Genomic DNA, 18,415 nt, shown 5'->3' on the forward strand with positions numbered 1-18,415 from the left:
CATACATAATACATGTCTGGAAGTCTCGTTAAATAAATGTCACACTTGTATTTTTCCCAGAATCCTACAGGTACTTAATATATTTTAATGAGGGGCATTTTGTACCTTTACAGCTGCACATTCAACAGAGGAGCGCTTCAAGCACACAAAAGTGTCACATGTACTGAAGTCATCCATTGTAAATATTAGCGCTGGTATTTTTTAAAATAATTTTACATTTGTTTTTTTAGATTTTTACATTTATTAACGACAATCCTGATTTTCCCTTCATTCACATAAATGAGGATGCGATGTTTTAGTTGTAAAAACGGAAACTTAAAAGAATTGTGGTAGCAGCTTGGACTTCGAAGTGACGACCAACCAAACTAGGAGGAAATTGATTTGCCAGGTACAACTGTAAGGTCTGGAACGTGGGCGTGCACCGAAAAATGCTCTAGGCCAGTGACGGGCAACAGGTGGCCCCAGGGCCGCACACGGCCCTCCAAGACTTCACCTTGGGCCCCCAGATTCTATCTCGTTGAGTGTTGTACATACTTTTCGCAACTTTGTACCCTGTAGGACCCAAGTCTCTGCACTATGCCCCAGCAGGTGAAGCTTGACGGGCTACAAAAAGGAGAATAAGACTGAACTCGGTCCTATTATTTTCCCTGCGCAGCCAACTTCCTCATCACGTGACCTCATCAGTGTCACGTGACCTCCTCCTCAAGACACAGCAGGGTGGTCACTCAGCATCCCGTGACCTCATTGGTGTCATGTGACCTCCTCCTCAGCACACAGCAGAGTGGTCACTCAGCATCACGTGACCTCATCAGTGTCACGTGACCTCCTCCTCAGCACACGGCAGAGTGGTCACTCAGTGTCACGTGACCTCCTCCTCAACACACAGCAGGGTGGTCACTCAGCATCACGTGACCTCCTCAGCACGCAGCATGGTGGTCACTCAGCATTACGTGACCTCATCAGTGTCACGTGACCTCCTCAGCACACAGCAGGGTGGTCACTCAGCATCACATGACCTCATCGGTGTCACGTGACCTCCTCAGCACACAGCAGGATCGGTGTCACGTGACCTCCTCAGCACACAGCAGGGTGGTCACTCAGCATCACGTGACCTTCTCCTCAGCACACAGCAGGGTGGTCACTCAGCATCACCTGAACTCATCAGTGTCACGTGACCTCCTCAACACACAGCAGAGTGGTCACTCAGCATCATGTGACCTCATCAGTGTCACGTGACCACTTCCTCAACACACAGCAGAGTGGTCACTCAGCATCATGTGACCTCATCGGTGTCACGTGACCTCCTCAGCACACAGCAGGATCGGTGTCACGTGACCTCCTCAGCACACAGCAGGGTGGTCACTCAGCATCACGTGACCTTCTCCTCAGCACACAGCAGGGTGGTCACTCAGCATCACGTGACCTCAACACACAGCAGAGTGGTCACTCAGCATCATGTGACCTCATCAGTGTCACGTGACCACTTCCTCAACACACAGCAGAGTGGTCACTCAGCATCATGTGACCTCATCAGTGTCACATGACCTCCTCCTCAACACACAGCAGGGTGGTCACTCAGCATCACATGTCCTCATCAGTGTCACATGACCTCCTCCTCAGCACACAGCAGGGTGGTCACTCATACGATATCCGAGAAGGAGAGACGTACACTCTGCACTTTTCTGTGCTTCCTGCTTCATTAAAGCAAGTTAGGGAATTTTTAGGTGGGCCTTGTTATGCAACAGTCTGCTGCAAAGGTTTGTGTCTATTTTTTTAGTTCCACTTCCAAACGTGAATAGAGATCCTCTACATTGAAATCTACAAGTGCAACAGGTTGACGGAGGCGTTTTGCTACTTTGATTAAATGTATTGTTTTAACTCCTTAATGAACTTAAGAATAATGTGCGACCCTTTTTTTGGATATAAATGGGCGTATCACTTTTGCCCAGCACGCTTCCTTACTTCAGTACACGTCCATACTTTTGGTAGTTCATAAGTGACCCTTAATAGGAGTCATTTATAAAGCACAAAATCCTTTTTGGGCAGTGCGGCTAGATTTACGGCAAAGCACGTAGGTTTATTAAGTAGGACGGTATTTGCGGAGGAATAAGTTTGGCCGATTGAAGGAGGTGGGTGGAGTTGAGGGCATTTCATAGTGCAGGGTTGGCGCATAGAATATCATGTTCCTCTGCTTGTGGAACATTTCTGTAAACAAAATCCAGAATTCCTGTTTTCCCCACAGAAGTGTCTGGAACATGGGAAAATTGTATCGGTCTGGTACTAGCTGACATTCTAGACGGGTGGGAATTGGGGATCCAAAGCTCTTTATGGGAGTCTGACCCCCTGGACCACATACATGGGCGGATTTGGCTGGTCTAGGCTTTAAAAATAAGTAGTTTCCATGACAATTCTAAGGATGAATATTTCTCTTTTATTAAGTGTGTTTGTAGTTGTAGCTGGTGACAGGATGACAAGTTCAAAGACTTGTGTGTACAGTCGTATACTAAGGCTGGGTACACATTACAGAATTTTCCGATTAATATGTTATCTGCATGCAACGATTGTACTAACAACTGGGGGGGGGAAAAAAGTCACGATCAGCATGCCGATTCATGTGTACACTCGTGTTCATCTGTCATAACCATTTGCTGGAAAGATCGTGACTCTGTAAACTCCATGGAGATCCTGATCGTGAGTGCGAACACACTGCACGATTGGAACGACTGTTGTTCATCGTTTAACTAATGTGATATTGGCCCCTATAGTCGTTTATCGTGGGATTGACCCAAAAAACGGCGGAAAAACCTGTAGTGTGTACACAGCCTAACAAACCATCATTCTTCCACATATCTGATTTATTGGGGTGAGTATACTGGTTGTTCGTATCCTGCTGTGTTTTCCAGCTAGGTATTTATATCATGAGGCACAGTTTGTATTGGATACAGTTGTTTCCAGGACAACAACATTAAACAACTCTGCCTGATGATATAAAGACATGGCTTACTCTGGGACGATCAAGCTATGTAATAGTAAAAAATCCAAGAGGCAGTGGGCAAGTCAATACATTAAAGTAATCTAAAGGTGGAAATCCCCTTTAACTAATACGCCTTTAATTAATCCCATTTAACTTAACTAGACATCTCAGACATCATCATCATCATCATTTATTTATATAGCGACACTAATTACGCAGCGCTGTACAGAGAACTCACTCACATCGGTCCCTGCCCCATTGGGGCTTACAGTCTAAATTCCCTAACACACACACACACACAGACTAGGATCAATTTGTTAGCAGCCAATTAACCTACTAGTATGTTTTTGGAGTGTGGGAGGAAACCGGAGTACCCAGAGTAAACCCACGCAAACACGGGGAGAACATACAAACTCCACACAGATCAGGCCATGGACGGGAATTGAACTCATGACCCCAGTGCTATAAGGCAGAAGTCCTAACCACTGAGCCACCGTGCTGCCCATAGACATTGGAACACTGTTGTTTTAATCCTGAAGAAGAGCTCTTCATAACATTATACTGCAACATTATGCCCCTTTTAAAGTCACCATCACCCATCCGTGGACTTCAGTTATCTCAACTGTACGTATGAGAACACATTAAATACATTGCTTGGTCTTTGTGGCTTCCTTCTGTGATTTGCCCTTGGATACAACAGATCTCTGCTCTGCTTTCCACATCGGATGCAGTAGATCATGCCCATGGGTAACAAAAAGACACTGTCCTGCTTAGATGATATGAAGTCTTTGGTAAATATATACAATGCAGCACAGAATATCCAGCCGTGTATTTAGTAAAAGTGGCACATGGGCGTGTACACATTTGTAAATTAAAGTGATGTGAAGGCGAAAACCCCTTTAAGTGTGTTATTTCACACTCATGTCCTCTAGATTTTTCTTTGGAGCCAAATAAATGTAAGCATTGGCAGGCACAGTGTTATTTTCCAGAAAGAGGACATCTATAGTGCAGAACCAGAAGTTCTGAGAATTTTTTTTCCACTTTTACACATGGAGAATAGTTTGCAAACTGTGTGTATTTCAGGATTAATATAGGGGTAGAAATTCAGTTCGTGGCTCTGGTCCCTGAAGCCATATTACATATAAAATGATTTCATGCCCAGGTTATACTTCTTAGTGAACTGTTTAGGCTGCCTTCTCCATAGTTGCCAATATTTTAGAGATGAGCGGGCTCGGATTGCGCTAATCCGAGCCCACCCGAACAGTGCGGATCCAACGGGATCCGAGCACTGTTCGGGTATTTCCGGCGGCAAAAAAAACCCGAAACAGAGGCTCTGACGTCCAAGTCTCGCGTCGGATCTCGCGAGACTCGGATGTCATAAATTCCCCGCTTGCGGCCGCCATTTTCATTCGGGCTCAGATCAGGGAAGGTTGTAGTAGTGGTGCTCCTGTGTCCTGTCACTCTGTCCTGCTAATCCAGTGGTTACTTTGTGGTGTGCTCTGTTCTGCTGAGTCCAGTGGTGCTTTGTCCAGTGCTCTGTTCTGCTGAGTCCAGTGGTGCTTTGTCCAGTGCTCTGACCTGCTGAGTCCAGTGGTGCTGTGTCCTGTGCTCTGACCTGCTGAGTCCAGTGGTGCTGTGTCCTGTGCTCTGTCCTGCTAAGTCCAGTGGTTACTTTGTGGTGTGCTCTGTCCTGCTGAGTCCAGTGGTGCTTTGTCCAGTGCTCTGTCCTGCTGAGTCCAGTGGTGCTTTGTCCAGTGCTCTGTTCTGCTGAGTCCAGTGGTGCTTTGTCCAGTGCTCTGTCCTGCTGAGTCCAGTGGTGCTGTGTCCTGTGCTCTGTCCTGCTAAGTCCATTGTTATTAAAATATTATAAAAAAATAAAAAAAATTGTTTAAAAAAAATTATACTAAAAAAATTATAAAAAACGTATTAAAAATTTTCTACTGCAATATATAAATACGTTCACTGTTCCTGCAGTCCAGAAATATTAGTACTGCAATATATAAATACGTTCACTGTTCCTGCAGTCAAGAAATATTAGTACTGCAATATTACACTACGTTTACTGTTCCTGCAGTCAAAAATATTAGTACTGCAATATATAAATACGTTCACTGTTCCTGCAGTCCAGAAATATTAGTACTGCAATATTTTACTACGTTCACTGTTCCTGCAGTCCAGAAATATTATTACCAGAGATTAAACTACGTTCACTGTTCCTGATTGGTTTGTTAAAGTGCGAATGTCCTATTTCAACAACATCAGGGTGGGTGCGAGGGCCCAAGGACAATTCCATCTTGCACCTCTAGCAAACTATTGCAAACTGCCATCCTGTCTGCCACTGCAGTGCCACTCCTAGATGGGCCACGTGTTTGTGCCGCCCACTTGTGTCGCTTAGCTTAGATATCCAGCTACCTCGGTGCAACCTTTTGGACTAAAAACAATATTGTGAGGTGTTCAGTGTTCAGAATAGACTGGAAATTAGTGGAAATGAATGTTATTGAGGTTAATAATAGTGTAGGAGTGAAAACAAAATAAAAAATATGGATTTTAGCACTTTTTATGCTTTTTTTTAAAAAAAATCAGAACCCAAAATCAGAACCAAAACCTTTAGTGGGGTGTTTTGGCAAAACCAATCAGAACCCAAAACCTCAAGCTAATCAGAACCCAAAACACCAAAAGTGGCCGGTGCACACCCCTACAATATTTTACAATAATTCCCAGAGACACGGTAATAATGAGCTGGTTACCATAGGACAATGGTGTGCCATGGGGAAACTTAGAGCACTACCGTCCCCATAATGTTCTATTACCTCAATTTAATGATATTATACTTCTATGGGGTGAATTCTTCTAAATAATGGTTCAACCCACAAAATGGCAGCCTCCACCTGACAGATACACTTTTACACTGAACGGTGGCACCCAGCGAAATCTGACACTGTGGAACGGATACCTCAGTATAAATACCCACTTATCACTTTCACATGGCCGAATAAATTCCTCATTTGTGGAGTATTAAAATAATGTTTACTTGCACCCCCCCCCCAACTGTAATTGAAGCTCTAAGATACAAAATGGCTTCCTGTCAGTTTGCCACCTTCTGAGACTTACTGGCAACTGCTCAGATTAGAAGAGGATGTTATTAGAGAAGGCACTAGTAATCCTTGAACATAGGTCCTTCATAGCTGAACCCAGCGTGTCCTTTGGGATATTAAGTGGGCAGATCACTTTTTGCCCTTGTCATGTAGAAGCTTAAATGTCTGAAAGCCTTTTTGCCAGACTCGGGTGTCGTGTTTCTGGGGGAGCCGAGTTCTCTGGCAGCTGCCGGGGGTCAGAACTGACGTTCCAGCTTGGAATATCTCTGTATGTTGTCCCCTTCCTTCAGTGGCAGCCATCAGCAGGCCCTAGATTGTTATGTTGTGTCAGAAATATTTTACATATTTACGTCTTTCTTGTAAACTGCAAGCATGCTGGCTTCTTCCTGTTCTGTAAAACTCCTTGCAGTGAGCTATTTCACCTCTGCCTGCCTCTGTTAATAGTGTTTATAGCCTGTGCTCATGCCAGCACAACTTTTATTTTTATTACGGTTATCCATTTAAACTTATTATTACTTTTATATTACTGATAAAGAATTGTGCCATTGTCCAGCTTATGTTAAAACTTGCTCTACCTTGCTGGGGTTATTAAGCTTGAGATTTTACTCGAAACTTGACTTAGCATACCTCTGTGGTACCCTTTGGGGTATATTTACTAAACTGCGGGTTTGAAAAAGTTGAGATGTTGCCTATAGCAACCAATCAGATTCTAGCTGTCATTTTGTAGAATACACTAAATAAATGAAAGCTAGAATCTGATTGGTTGCTATAGGCAACATCTCCACTTTTTCAAACCCGCCATTTAGTAAATCTAGCCCTTTGTCTTAAATATTGTTTTTTTGGGTTCAAGTTTCCTCTCTGTGCTGTTCTTTCACATTGTCTGCAGCGCAATACAAATGAAATGTGGATTAATGACTATAAGGATGGGTATTGTATTTCCCCTGCAATGTACCTTTTTTGGATATCATTTGCATCGGAGATATAAATCTGGAAAGAAGTTTGCTGACACAGTGTAGTCTGTTTGTTCTCAAAGGCACTTTATAGCAAGGAGTACAGAGCGACTGATGCTTGTTAGGTGTATATTGCGCCTTTGCTTATAGTTTACTAGCTGCCTTATTGCAAATTCACTACTAAAGCCTCTCACTTCAGAAAGCAACAGAAGCATCAACTTCACATGCAAGGGACCGAGTCATAAAGGAGAGCAAGACAAAAAAAACGGAGTAAATTTTCTCCTGGACAAACCATGTTACAATTCAAGGGGTATAAATTAGTTTATTATTTTGCACACAAGTTAAATACTGGCTGCTTTTTTCATGTAACACACAAATACTTGATAGCTCTATTTTTAACTTCAATAGTATTTTTATTATTAATTTTTCAAAAATTATGGGGTACAGAAAGAAGAAAGGGATGGGGGGTAAGGAAAGGACACAAAATAAAAAGGGGGAAGGATTGAAGGGGTACATAGTGGGGGGAACACATTAAACAATTCTGCTGTTAAGCCATATTGAACACATGAGGGAGGGAACCTAATAGGATCCTTTCCAATTCGTGAAAGTTACACTGGTCGAATGGTCACCATGGAACTACTAATAGGGACATTGGGGAACTTCGCTAAGTGTAGGAGATGCAGGTAGTAAATCAGAGTCTATTCGATCTGGACGCGCTCCCTCTCCGTCCGTAACATACACATGCCAACTGAACCACTTCATTATCGGGGACGAGGTGGCAGTGGAGTAGGGCATCCCCTCTGTCTCCATTTCAAAGCTGAATTGCACCTTGGCCACTACTTTCGATATCAAGGGTATCTGTGGTGACTTCCAACCTTGAGCTAAGGACGCTCTTGCGGCAATCAGAATATGACTAAAGACATATTTAGCATATGATGGAAACTGGGGGGGTAATGCTGCAGTAACGCAACCTCCGGGGTAGGAGAGAGATTTTGTCTAGTAACCTTATTGGCTAGCTGGAAGATTTGTACCCAGAACGACTGTATATGGGGACAATTCCAGAATATATGCATCAAATCCCCCGGTATATTGCATTGCCGCCAGCAAAGTTTAGACTGGGAAGGCCACATTTTATGAAGTCTAGTTGGGGTAAGATACAATCTATTAATTAATTTTATCATCATTTCTGTGTGATTTATACATTTGGACATTCGGAACGCGTTTGTGAAAATGGCTTCCCAATCTTCACTTTCCAAATCTAGTTGAAGGTCAGATTCCCACTGCAGTTGTATTTTGGTTTTATTTTCTGATGTAGAGGGGAGGGTATAGCGGTACCAGAAGGTAATACTGGCTCTATTATCTCCTTTTGTTAATTTAGTGAACAACAAGGGCGGTGGTGATGTAATAGGTAGACCTAGTCTGGGAAGGGAATTAAACCAGTGTCTGAGCTGCAGGTATTTATAAAATTCCTGAGAAGGGAGGTGAAATTTTTCCTTTATTTGTGTAAAAGATAGTAAACTCTGATCGTCTAGTAATTGAGAGAATGAGGTTATTCCGTTTGATACCCATAGGCTGAGATTTAAATTAGGAATTAATTTAGCCACTGCAGCTAAGGAGATATTTTTGGTCTGGACCAGAGTCATAGAATTGGCCTTTAACATTTTGTCCCACACCAACAGGGAGTCCCTAGTTGTCTTTGGTAATTGGGCATTTACAGGGCGCCAATTTTTTGGAACCCAGATCAAATCTGCCAATGGGAAATGCGGGTTAAGAGCTTTCTCCAGGTCTACCCATGGTTTTTGGTGCATCGGGAGGGACCAGTCACGAAGCTGAGAAAGTAAGCAAGCCGCATGGTATCTGTACAAGTCTGGCAACGCCAAACCTCCCTGTTGTTTAGGCAAATACATCCGAGAACTGGCTATTCGTGGGGGTTTGTGTTTCCAGACATATAATATCATAACTGAATGCAGTTTATCCAATAAAGATTTGGGGATACAAACAGGAATAGTACGGAATAAATACATCATTTTTGGGAGCAACATCATCTTGAAGGCTGCGATCCTTCCCAACCAGGAGACCTCGCTGCAGACCCAGGATTTACTTAAAGTTGAAAGTTGGAGGGTTAGAGATGAAAAATTAAGATTAATCGTATTTTCCAGTGAGGAAGTGATTTGAATACCCAAATATTTCAGTGCCGACATCTTCCATGAGTAATGAAAAGATGTTTTAAGGAGTTGCACCTTCTCATGGGGAATATTTATTGGAAGGGCTTCTGATTTAGTGGAGTTTAGCTTATAATATGAAGCTCGGCTATATGTGTCTAAAATATTATGAAGGGTCGGCAGCGAAGTCCCCGGGTCAGTTACAAAAAGCAGAACATCATCGGCAAATAGACATATTTTATGCAAGGTATTTTTAACAGTGGCACCAGGAAACAGATGTGAGGATCTAATGGATATGGCAAGAGGTTCCATTGCCAAGACAAATATCAACGGGGATAAGGGACAACCCTGTCGAGTTCCGTTTGTGATCGTGAATCTATCCGACAGGAATCCGTTACTAAACACTCTAGCCGATGGGTGGGAATATAAGGCCAAAATAGCCCTCAAGAAGTCGCCATGGAATCCAAACCGGAGAAGGACCCCCTCCATGTAGCCCCAATGTAGTCTATCAAATGCCTTCTCGGCATCAAGGGAGAGGACTAACAGCTCAGACCGGGCCTCTGAGAACCATTCTATAATGATAGCTCTATTTTTACACTGAAATGTAAAGTTGATCTAGGACATGCCCTACCCAGGGCCATCTTTTCCATTGGGGACGATGGGCAGCTGCAAAAAGCAGTGCACCGGGGCCCCTACATACATATACATATATATATATATATATATATATATATATATATATATATATATATATATATATATATATGGAGATATAGATATAGATATATAGAGATAGATGTACTTAGTGACCCTCAAAGGTTTTTTTTGCAGTTTTTTTCTCTTGCAGGATTATTTATTCTAATTAAGAGCCCTGCCTATGGGGCCCCTTTGCCCGGGGGCCCCTTGAGCAAGGGGGCCCCATAGGCACGGCACTTAATGAGACTAAATAATCCTGCAAAATAAAAAAACCTGCAAAAAAAACCTTCAAGGGTCACTGAGCAAGTACATCTATCTATCTCTATCTTTATATATCTATATCTATATCTGTATATATCTATATCTATTTCTAGGGGCCCGGTGCACTGCTTTGCCCGGGGGCCCATAATGTTGTTAAGATGGCCCTGGCCCTACCCCAACTATAGATCTGTCTTCACATTTTAAATTTACCTCCCAGTCCAATGCAACATGGTTTTGCCAAGGTGCAAAGTTACTAATTTTTTTACTTTACTCTCCTTAATGACTTAGGCCCGCAAATATCCCTAGAAATAAGGTTCCTTGTGCTTACGTCTAAACCCTTGAGATACTAGACATTACTGTATGTAGTTCTTGGTTGTTTTTTTTTTTACCTTTTTTCGCTTTTTACTACTTCAACATTTTTAGTTTTCTCAAATTAGTCACGTTTTTACTGGCGTCCCAAAAATAACATGCGACTCACCCCTACCATCAGACAGTGCCCTTAAGATGTTATATTATGAGAATTATCATACATGAGTAAGACTAACAGGAGGGTCCCTTTAAAATCGAACTATAAACCCTGTGTTAAATAAGGTATTTTCCATTGAAATACAAAGGGCTACAACAATAAATATATAAGAGATCTACTGAAGCTGTTTTGTTAATAGACAGGTAAAGAAGACACAATAGTTTGAAATATATTGTGATGTAGGAAGCTACAAGGAGTGGTTGCTGAGATGGTTGCAGTAGTCTGAGAGGGAAAGGATATGGGCGTTATTGTTTGTAATAGTTTTATTGTGACAATGATAGATATATTGACATTATGTAGCAAGCACTGTCCAAGAGAAAGTAAGATGCATGAACGATGAAAGAACTATTGTGTTCTATGTTTTTCAGATATGCTGATAATTAGGATTTACCTTCACTGTATTTTTTAAACATTTCGTAAGACATACGGGTATTCATCACAGAGAACCACAATGGTATGTTTTTTTAGCATAATGGGAGCCAAGGAAAAGCAAATGTCCCTATAGAACACGCATTTAATATTTCCTGCAATGTATGTGGTCAGCTTAAACTCCCTTGTATTACCAGCTAAAATGAAACGTGTTTTGCGGACTCTGCAACGTACATGAACATTTATATTGTTTGGTAAAATGAAAGATGCAGTGTAGAGATGATTTAGGTCATTCTGTGGCCAGCACGGTGGCTAAGTGGTTAGCACTTCTGCCTCACAGCACTGGGGTCATGAGTTTAATTCCCGACCATGGCCTTATCTGTGAGGAGTTTGTATGTTCTCCCGGTGTTTGCGTGGGTTTCCTCCGAGTGCTCCGGTTTCCTCCCACACTCCAAAAACATACTAGTAGGTTATTTGGCTGCTATCAAAATTGCCCCTAGTCTCTCTCTCTCTGTGTGTGTATGTATGTTAGGGAATTTAGACTGTAAGCCCCAATGGGGCAGGGACTGATGTGAGTGAGTTCTCTGTACAGCGCTGCGGAATCAGTGGCGCTATATAAATAAATGGTGATGATGATGATGATTCTGGTACGCTGTATATTTTGGTCAGTGACCTTTCATTCCTCAGCACTAGTTATTGGGCATATACTGTCCTGGTACGATAGGGTTCTTCCTCCCTCGTCAATCATAACCTATACACATCCAGCAGCTTGCAGTCAGCGGCTGATGATCACAGCAGAGCATAGCCTGTCTGCCATTGGCCACGGAGGGTTAAACCACTGCAGGTCCCAGAGGGGAGATGGCAGTGATAGATCACCCTCCCCAGGATAGGATTAGATAGACAGCATTTTGAACACAAGGAGGAGGGAGTGGAGGATCCTATCATCATCATAATCGGCTATTTATATAGCGCTACTAATTCCACAGCGCTGTACAGAGAAATAAACCAAAACTCAGGTTGTTTCCTGGACCCAAGGACCCGAGAATCTGTTTGAACATAGAAATTCTGGGCCTATCCCGGGGAACTCAGGACCGCTGTCCCATATGGTAGTGGGTTTACTCGCTATGAGACGTATTATGTCTATGCTTCCTCCGCACTAATAATGATGTAGGAATACTATGCTAATACCCATATTACACAGGACACGTGCCCTCCTGACTCTGCGTTCCCCATGGATCTCCCTCATGAACTAGACTCTGGTCTCCTCAGTGATAATCAGATGGCAGATGCCGAAATCCAGAGACTATTAAAGGGATTAAGTCATGGACCCCTGAGATCAGTGGAGATTGACTGATTTGTGAGAGGAAATTGTTGTGTTTCACTGGTTGTATGAGCTGACATCTGAATGTTGGCAGACCGGGGCTCTCCAGCGCTGGTAGAACTACAAGTCCCAGCATTCCCTGCCAGCCTCCTGCTAAATGTAATAGGAAACTAGAATATATTGTATAGGTAATATTGATTAACAAAGATAAATATATAGGGCCTGAGTCATTAAGGAGAGCAAAGTATAAAAAAGAAGTAACTTTGCACCTGGGCAAAACCATGTTGCATTGGAGGGAGAGGTAAATTTAAAATGTAGGGACAGATTTATAGTTGGGGTAGGGCATGTCCTAGATCAACTTTAAATTTCAGTGTAAAAATAAAGCTATTAAGTATTTGTGTGCTACATGAAAAAACTTATGTGCATAATAATAAACTAATTTGCACCCCTTGCATTGTAACGTGGTTTTTCCCGGAGAACATTTACTCCTCTTTTTGCCTTATAATGCAGAGACTTCAGATTTACTCTGAAGAAAGTTTAATCTATTGCATGTTTCTATTTAGACATAACGGAAACCACTCCAATCATATAGACTGTGAGTCCACAACATATGCATTAAATAAAGGTCACTTTTATACCCTTTTGTACGTGGCTCAGTGGTTAGCACTTCTGCCTCACAGCGCTGGGGTCATGAGTTCAATTCCCGACCATGGGCTTATCTGTGTGGAGCTTGTATGTTCTCCCCATGTTTGTGTGGGTTTCCTCCCACACTCCAAAAACAAACAGGTAGGTTAATTGGCTGCTATCAAGTTGACCCTAGTCTTTCTCTCTCTGTCTGTATGTGTGTGTATGTTAGGGAATTTAGACTGTAAGCTCCAATGGGGCAGGGACTGATGTGAGTGAGTTCTCTGTACAGCGCTGCGGAATTAGTGGCGCTATATAAATAAATGGTGATGATGATGATTATATATAACAAAGATGCAACTACTACATGTAGGCCCTTTTTAAACTGGAGTGATGTAGGTACTCGCCACACATACACCTACCTATCACTGCTATTTCTCTAGGCTAGATCCATCTCTCTCGCATCCCCAGGCGCTGTGCAGAAAGGAGAACTTGCACATTTTTTTGCTTGAAAACCAGATTGGCTGTTTGTCACAGGTGTAACGGTTGAATTCTCATCACTAACGTTGTAATACATAGGCGCCAAACCATCACTCGAAAACGCTCATTCCTTTATTAAAATCAGCCAGCACACGCTGTGCCGTGGCAATACGTCCTACATAAGTCTGACACTCCTTCATCCTGTGGCCTGGAGACTGTCCCTTAGTCTCCTGACTTTTATGCTGTCCTTCTCAAATGCTATCACACACGACTCTCACACACTAGTTGGCATAGGTCTGGTCATCCGCTCGACAAGGTTAAGGGTTTGGGTTTGAATTTGAACTTGACTTGAAGAACATGTGGAAGAACATGATCAGCATGTTAAACACTTGGGGTAATTGACCCAGAAGTCTCATTGTCATATAAGGAAATTGTTATATCATCATTGTCCAGGAAGGAAATTGTTTCCCCCTTGTGAGGTTAAATTGGCAGGTGCATGGCTGGGGATCAGTAGAATGTATGAAAGGTTCTAAAATATAACCCCCTATTCTAGAGTTCTGCACAGTCTCAAGTTCACTTGAATGTTATTCAGCTCTTTGTGTGAGATTAGATTAAATTTTTTTTTTTCTAAATGGTTAATTCCTGTGAAAACACCTTTTTTTTTCCATCTAAGATTTGCAAAAAAACTTTTCGCGTGAGATGGTCCTTTTCTACATACGAAGGTGTTGGGCATCATTTTTGTTCCTTTGACTGCTGATCTCCGTCCGAACAGCTTCCTCATAATGCTGTACTGGCACAAAAGTAAAACTCTATTTGTGTAAAGATTTCTGGTAATGGAACAGAGGGGGAGTTTTGATTTAGACCTAAAAGGAGAGAGTCTTGTCGACATAGACAAAAGCTGTAATGGAAGATGTTCAGATGTCTGGTTAGTTACGTTCCTTACGCTGTTACAGAAGGTTTGGATATCTCTGCACTGGCAGTATTTTTATGTAAAGCACTTTGACATGTAGGTTTTATTGTCATGGAAGAGAAAGCGTGTAGCCATCGTGTTAGTAATTCAGAGCTATAGCAGAGCAAGGATGTTACTACAGGTGTTATGACAAATGAGAGAGCACAGAAAATAGACATTACTTTTTTTATACACTTGTATAAGAATGAAGTCATAGACTACTTTCATCATCATCATCATCATCATCTATTTATGCCACTAATTCCGCAGTGCTGTACAGAGAACTCACTCACATCAGTCCCTGCCCCTTACAAATTCCCTAACACCCACACACACATGCACACAGACAGACAGACTAGGGTCAATTTGATATCAGCCAATTAACTTACTAGTATGTGTTTGGAGTGTGGGAGGAAACCCACGCAAACACGGGGAGAACATACAAACTCCACACAGATAAGACCATGGTCGGGAATTATTTACTGATAGACGTACCCAGGATGTGAGCCTGGAGGATCATGGGAGGACAGGTGGTGCAGGGATTGGGTATCTCAGCAGACAAGGGACCCCCTGGCCTTGGTGCCACTAGTTCAGGAGTAAAAAAGAAAAAGTTTCTAGAATTCCCCATTAAATGCACAGAGTGTTACATTTCTTTGCTTCTTCTGATGTCCTGTCTCTTGCTTTGTATGGCTTATCCAATGTTAAAAAATAGGAGGAAATGTTTGTAGGGGACGTAGAAATATGTGATTTATTGTTTAATTGGTTATCCTATCATCCACCATTCGCCTAATATTTTCTGTGAGCAGATTTCTGAATGAATTTTTGGCTCCGTCCACCTATTGTCATGAACACCAGGGGGTATATTAACTAGACTACGGGTTTGAAAAAGTGGAGATGTTGCCTATAGCAACCAATCAGATTCTAGCTGTCGTTTTGTAGAATGCACTAGATAAATGATAACTAGAATCTGATTGGTTGCTATAGGCAACATCTCCACTTTTTCAAACCCGCAGCTTAGTAAATCTAGCCCATGGAGTTATAGGAGATAAAATGGGCAGGACTGGAACAACCTGCCGCCAATTAAATCTTAACCGTATTCACAGCAGCACAGACGATTTAAGACTGCCCAAGTCCCAATTTGACGTGTAAGGTGAACTCCTAGACAATCCAAAAATCTATACAAAATAAGTTATGGAATTCTATATTAAACAGAAGTTGCAAATTTTGCAGACAAATATAATATCTTTTGCACTATATATATTTTTTTCAACTTTGTTTTACACATACATAGTTCTTTGTTGTATAAATGTGATTGATATATACAATTATTCTCTCTTTGCAGCACACATCACTGGACGGGTACCCGGAGCCACACGTCCCCCCTACTAAGTCCAGCAGTCGACAGAGCCTCCCGCGATGCCGCAATTCCATCGCATCCACCACCGACGAGCAGCCGCACATCGGCAACTACCGCCTGCTGAAGACCATCGGCAAAGGGAACTTTGCCAAGGTGAAACTGGCGAGACACGTCCTCACGGGGAGAGAGGTGAGTTCAAAGCTCAGAACTCTGCCGCAGTAAAAACATTCATAACAGTGTAAGAAGAATTCCGCTCTCGGATATATTTCCCATCATTGTTCAGTCTCTTACGTTAACTTGGGGCAGCCAGAAAGAAATCTGGAGAAGTTTGCAGGCTGCGAATGAGATAGGATACGGCACAAAGCCAATACCCTATTCAAGGACTATTGTTGTCTGCACAGTACTGTACATTAAAGAGAGGGGGCTATTGTGCTCTATAACCTCATTGTGTGTCTGAGTTATAGCCTATTAGCAGTTTCCCAGTGTGTAGCCAAGCAAGCTCCGTAGCAGATGAGGCTAATGGACTAAACAGCTGTTCTCCACTTGAATCCGTATCGGGCTGCCTGCTTTGGCCCACGCAGGACGCATTGTGGCAAAGCTTCAGGGGAAAATCTGTTGAAATGTGTTTTTTTTTGTGTGCTGTTAATGTCCGCTATGCTACGGTCCTCGACCGTTAAACTCTGCTGTAAAAGAACAACACAGAATCTTCCTTTCTTTCTTCAGTTTATAAGGTTTTTTTGTTTGTTTGCTTGTTTTTTAATTTCTTTCTTTGCTTAAACTTGTAGGTCGCAGTGAAAATAATTGACAAGACTCAACTAAATCCCACCAGTCTACAAAAGGTAGGACGGATGCGTTAGTGTGTCGGACCATCGATGCTGGTGCTTCTTTTCTTGTTGTGGGGGTTCTTTCTTTTGGGTGGGGGTTTGTTTCAAACTTTGTAGTGTGCAATGCTAGATAGTGCACTGTGCAATTGTCACTGTTGCGTCACAGCACTGGGGTCATGAGCTCGATTCCGACCATGGCCTTATCTGTGAGGAGTTTGTATGTTCGCCCTGTGCATGCGTGGGTTTCCTCCGGGTGCTCCGGTTTACTCTCTCACTCCAGAAACATAACTGATAGGATAATTGACGGCCGAGAAAAGTGGAAGCTTGTTTGTGCATATTGGGTCTGAATGTACACATTTATATCCATCTATATATTCTGTATATAGATATAGTGGTTCTTTATGCAGGGCAACTTGTTTAGTGGTAGAGTACTTTAAAGGAAGAAAGATGGGCATTTACTGTGTTATTGATATAAATATATACCCTGTTTAAGGAATGAGTGAATAGTTACGCGCAAAAGAAGACGACTTTGAACGTAGTAGAGTGTTTAACGTAATTTGCCTTCTCTTCTCTGGTGATTATATTTACAAGTTGGACACTTTTCCTTCAGTAGCAGAAAAAACAGAACTGCGTTCTTAATGCCCAGACTTCTGTGTGTATGTTTATAGGGAAATGCAGTGTTGGGCGCTCCAGGGTAGGTGTGTGCAGTGTTGAGTCTCCCAACTCTGCTTGTGTGCCTCTCGCTCTCTCTTATATCTCCCCTCCTCTCTATCTCTCTCCCTCTCTCTCCCCCCCTTCACTCTCTCGATCCATTCTCACTCTCTCTGACCCCCCTCTCTCTATATCTCTTTTTCCTCTCCCTCTCTCTCTCTCTCTCTTTTCTGTCTCTCTCCCTGTTTCCCTTCTCTCTCTCTCTTTCTTTCCATCCTCTCGCTCTCTCTTTTCTCTCTCTCTGTCTTTTTTCTCTCTCTTTTCTCTCTCTCTCTCTGTCTGTCTCTCTCTCTTTTCTCTGTGTGTCTCTCTCTGCTTCCTTCCTGGTTCTCTCTCTCTCTCTGTCTCTCTCTCTCTCTCTCTCTCTCTCTCTCTCCCTCTCTGTTTCCTTCCTCTCTCTCTATCTCTCTCCCTCTCTATCTCTCCCTCTCTCTCTCTCTCCCCCCCTCTCCCTTCACTCTCTCGATCCATTCTCACTTTCTCTGAATCCCCTCTCTCTCTCTCTCTCTCTCTCTCTCTCCTTCCACTCTCTCTCTCCTTCCACTCTCTCTCTCTCCTTCCTCTCTCTCTCTCTCTCCTTCCTCTCTCTCTCTCTCCTTCCCCTCTCTCTCTCCTTCCCCTCTCTCTCTCCTTCCTCTCTCTCTCTCTCTCTCTCTTTCCTTTCTTCCTTCCTTCCTCTCTTTTATTTCTCTCGCTCTCTCTTTTCTCTCTCTCGCTCTCTCTTTTCTCTCTCTCGCTCTCTCTTTTCTCTCTCTTTTTTCTCTGTGTGTCTCTCTCTGTTTCCTTCCCCTCTCTCTCTCTCTCTCTCTCTCTCTGTTTCTCTCTCCCCCTCTCCCTTCACTCTCTCGATCCATTCTCTCTCTCTCTCTCTCTCTCTCTCTCTTTCCTTTCTTCCTTCCACTCTCTTTTCTTTCTCTCTTTTCTCTCTCTCTTTTTCTCTCTCTCTTTTCTCTCTCTCTGTCTCTGTCTCTCTCTTTTTTCTCTGTGTGTGTCTCTCTCTCTGTTTCCTTCCTCTGTCTCTCTCTCTTTTTTCTCTCTCTTTACACTCTCTCTGTCTGTCTATCTCTCTCTCTCTTTTCTGTGTGTGTGTGTGTGTGTGTGTGTCTGTTTCCTTCC

At 42.7% G+C, this 18,415-nt stretch overlaps 1 protein-coding gene across 3 annotated transcripts in view; it reads left to right on the forward strand.

The window, feature by feature from the left end:
- Positions 1-18,415, forward strand: part of MARK1 (microtubule affinity regulating kinase 1) — a 108,248-nt gene that overhangs the window by 41,140 nt on the left and 48,693 nt on the right. For 2 of the 3 annotated variants that reach the window (XM_075204279.1, XM_075204277.1), the window contains exons 2-3: positions 15,750-15,953; positions 16,550-16,603. In XM_075204279.1, coding sequence (XP_075060380.1) covers positions 15,750-15,953; positions 16,550-16,603 — 258 coding nt within the window. Of the gene's footprint in view, positions 1-1,616; positions 1,758-15,749; positions 15,954-16,549; positions 16,604-18,415 lie in introns of those variants that run through there. The other variant, XM_075204278.1, reaches the window with a different exon arrangement.

Source organism: Mixophyes fleayi, chromosome 3 (genome assembly GCF_038048845.1).
Source record: "Mixophyes fleayi isolate aMixFle1 chromosome 3, aMixFle1.hap1, whole genome shotgun sequence".
In the NCBI taxonomy this organism is placed as follows: domain Eukaryota; kingdom Metazoa; phylum Chordata; class Amphibia; order Anura; family Limnodynastidae; genus Mixophyes; species Mixophyes fleayi.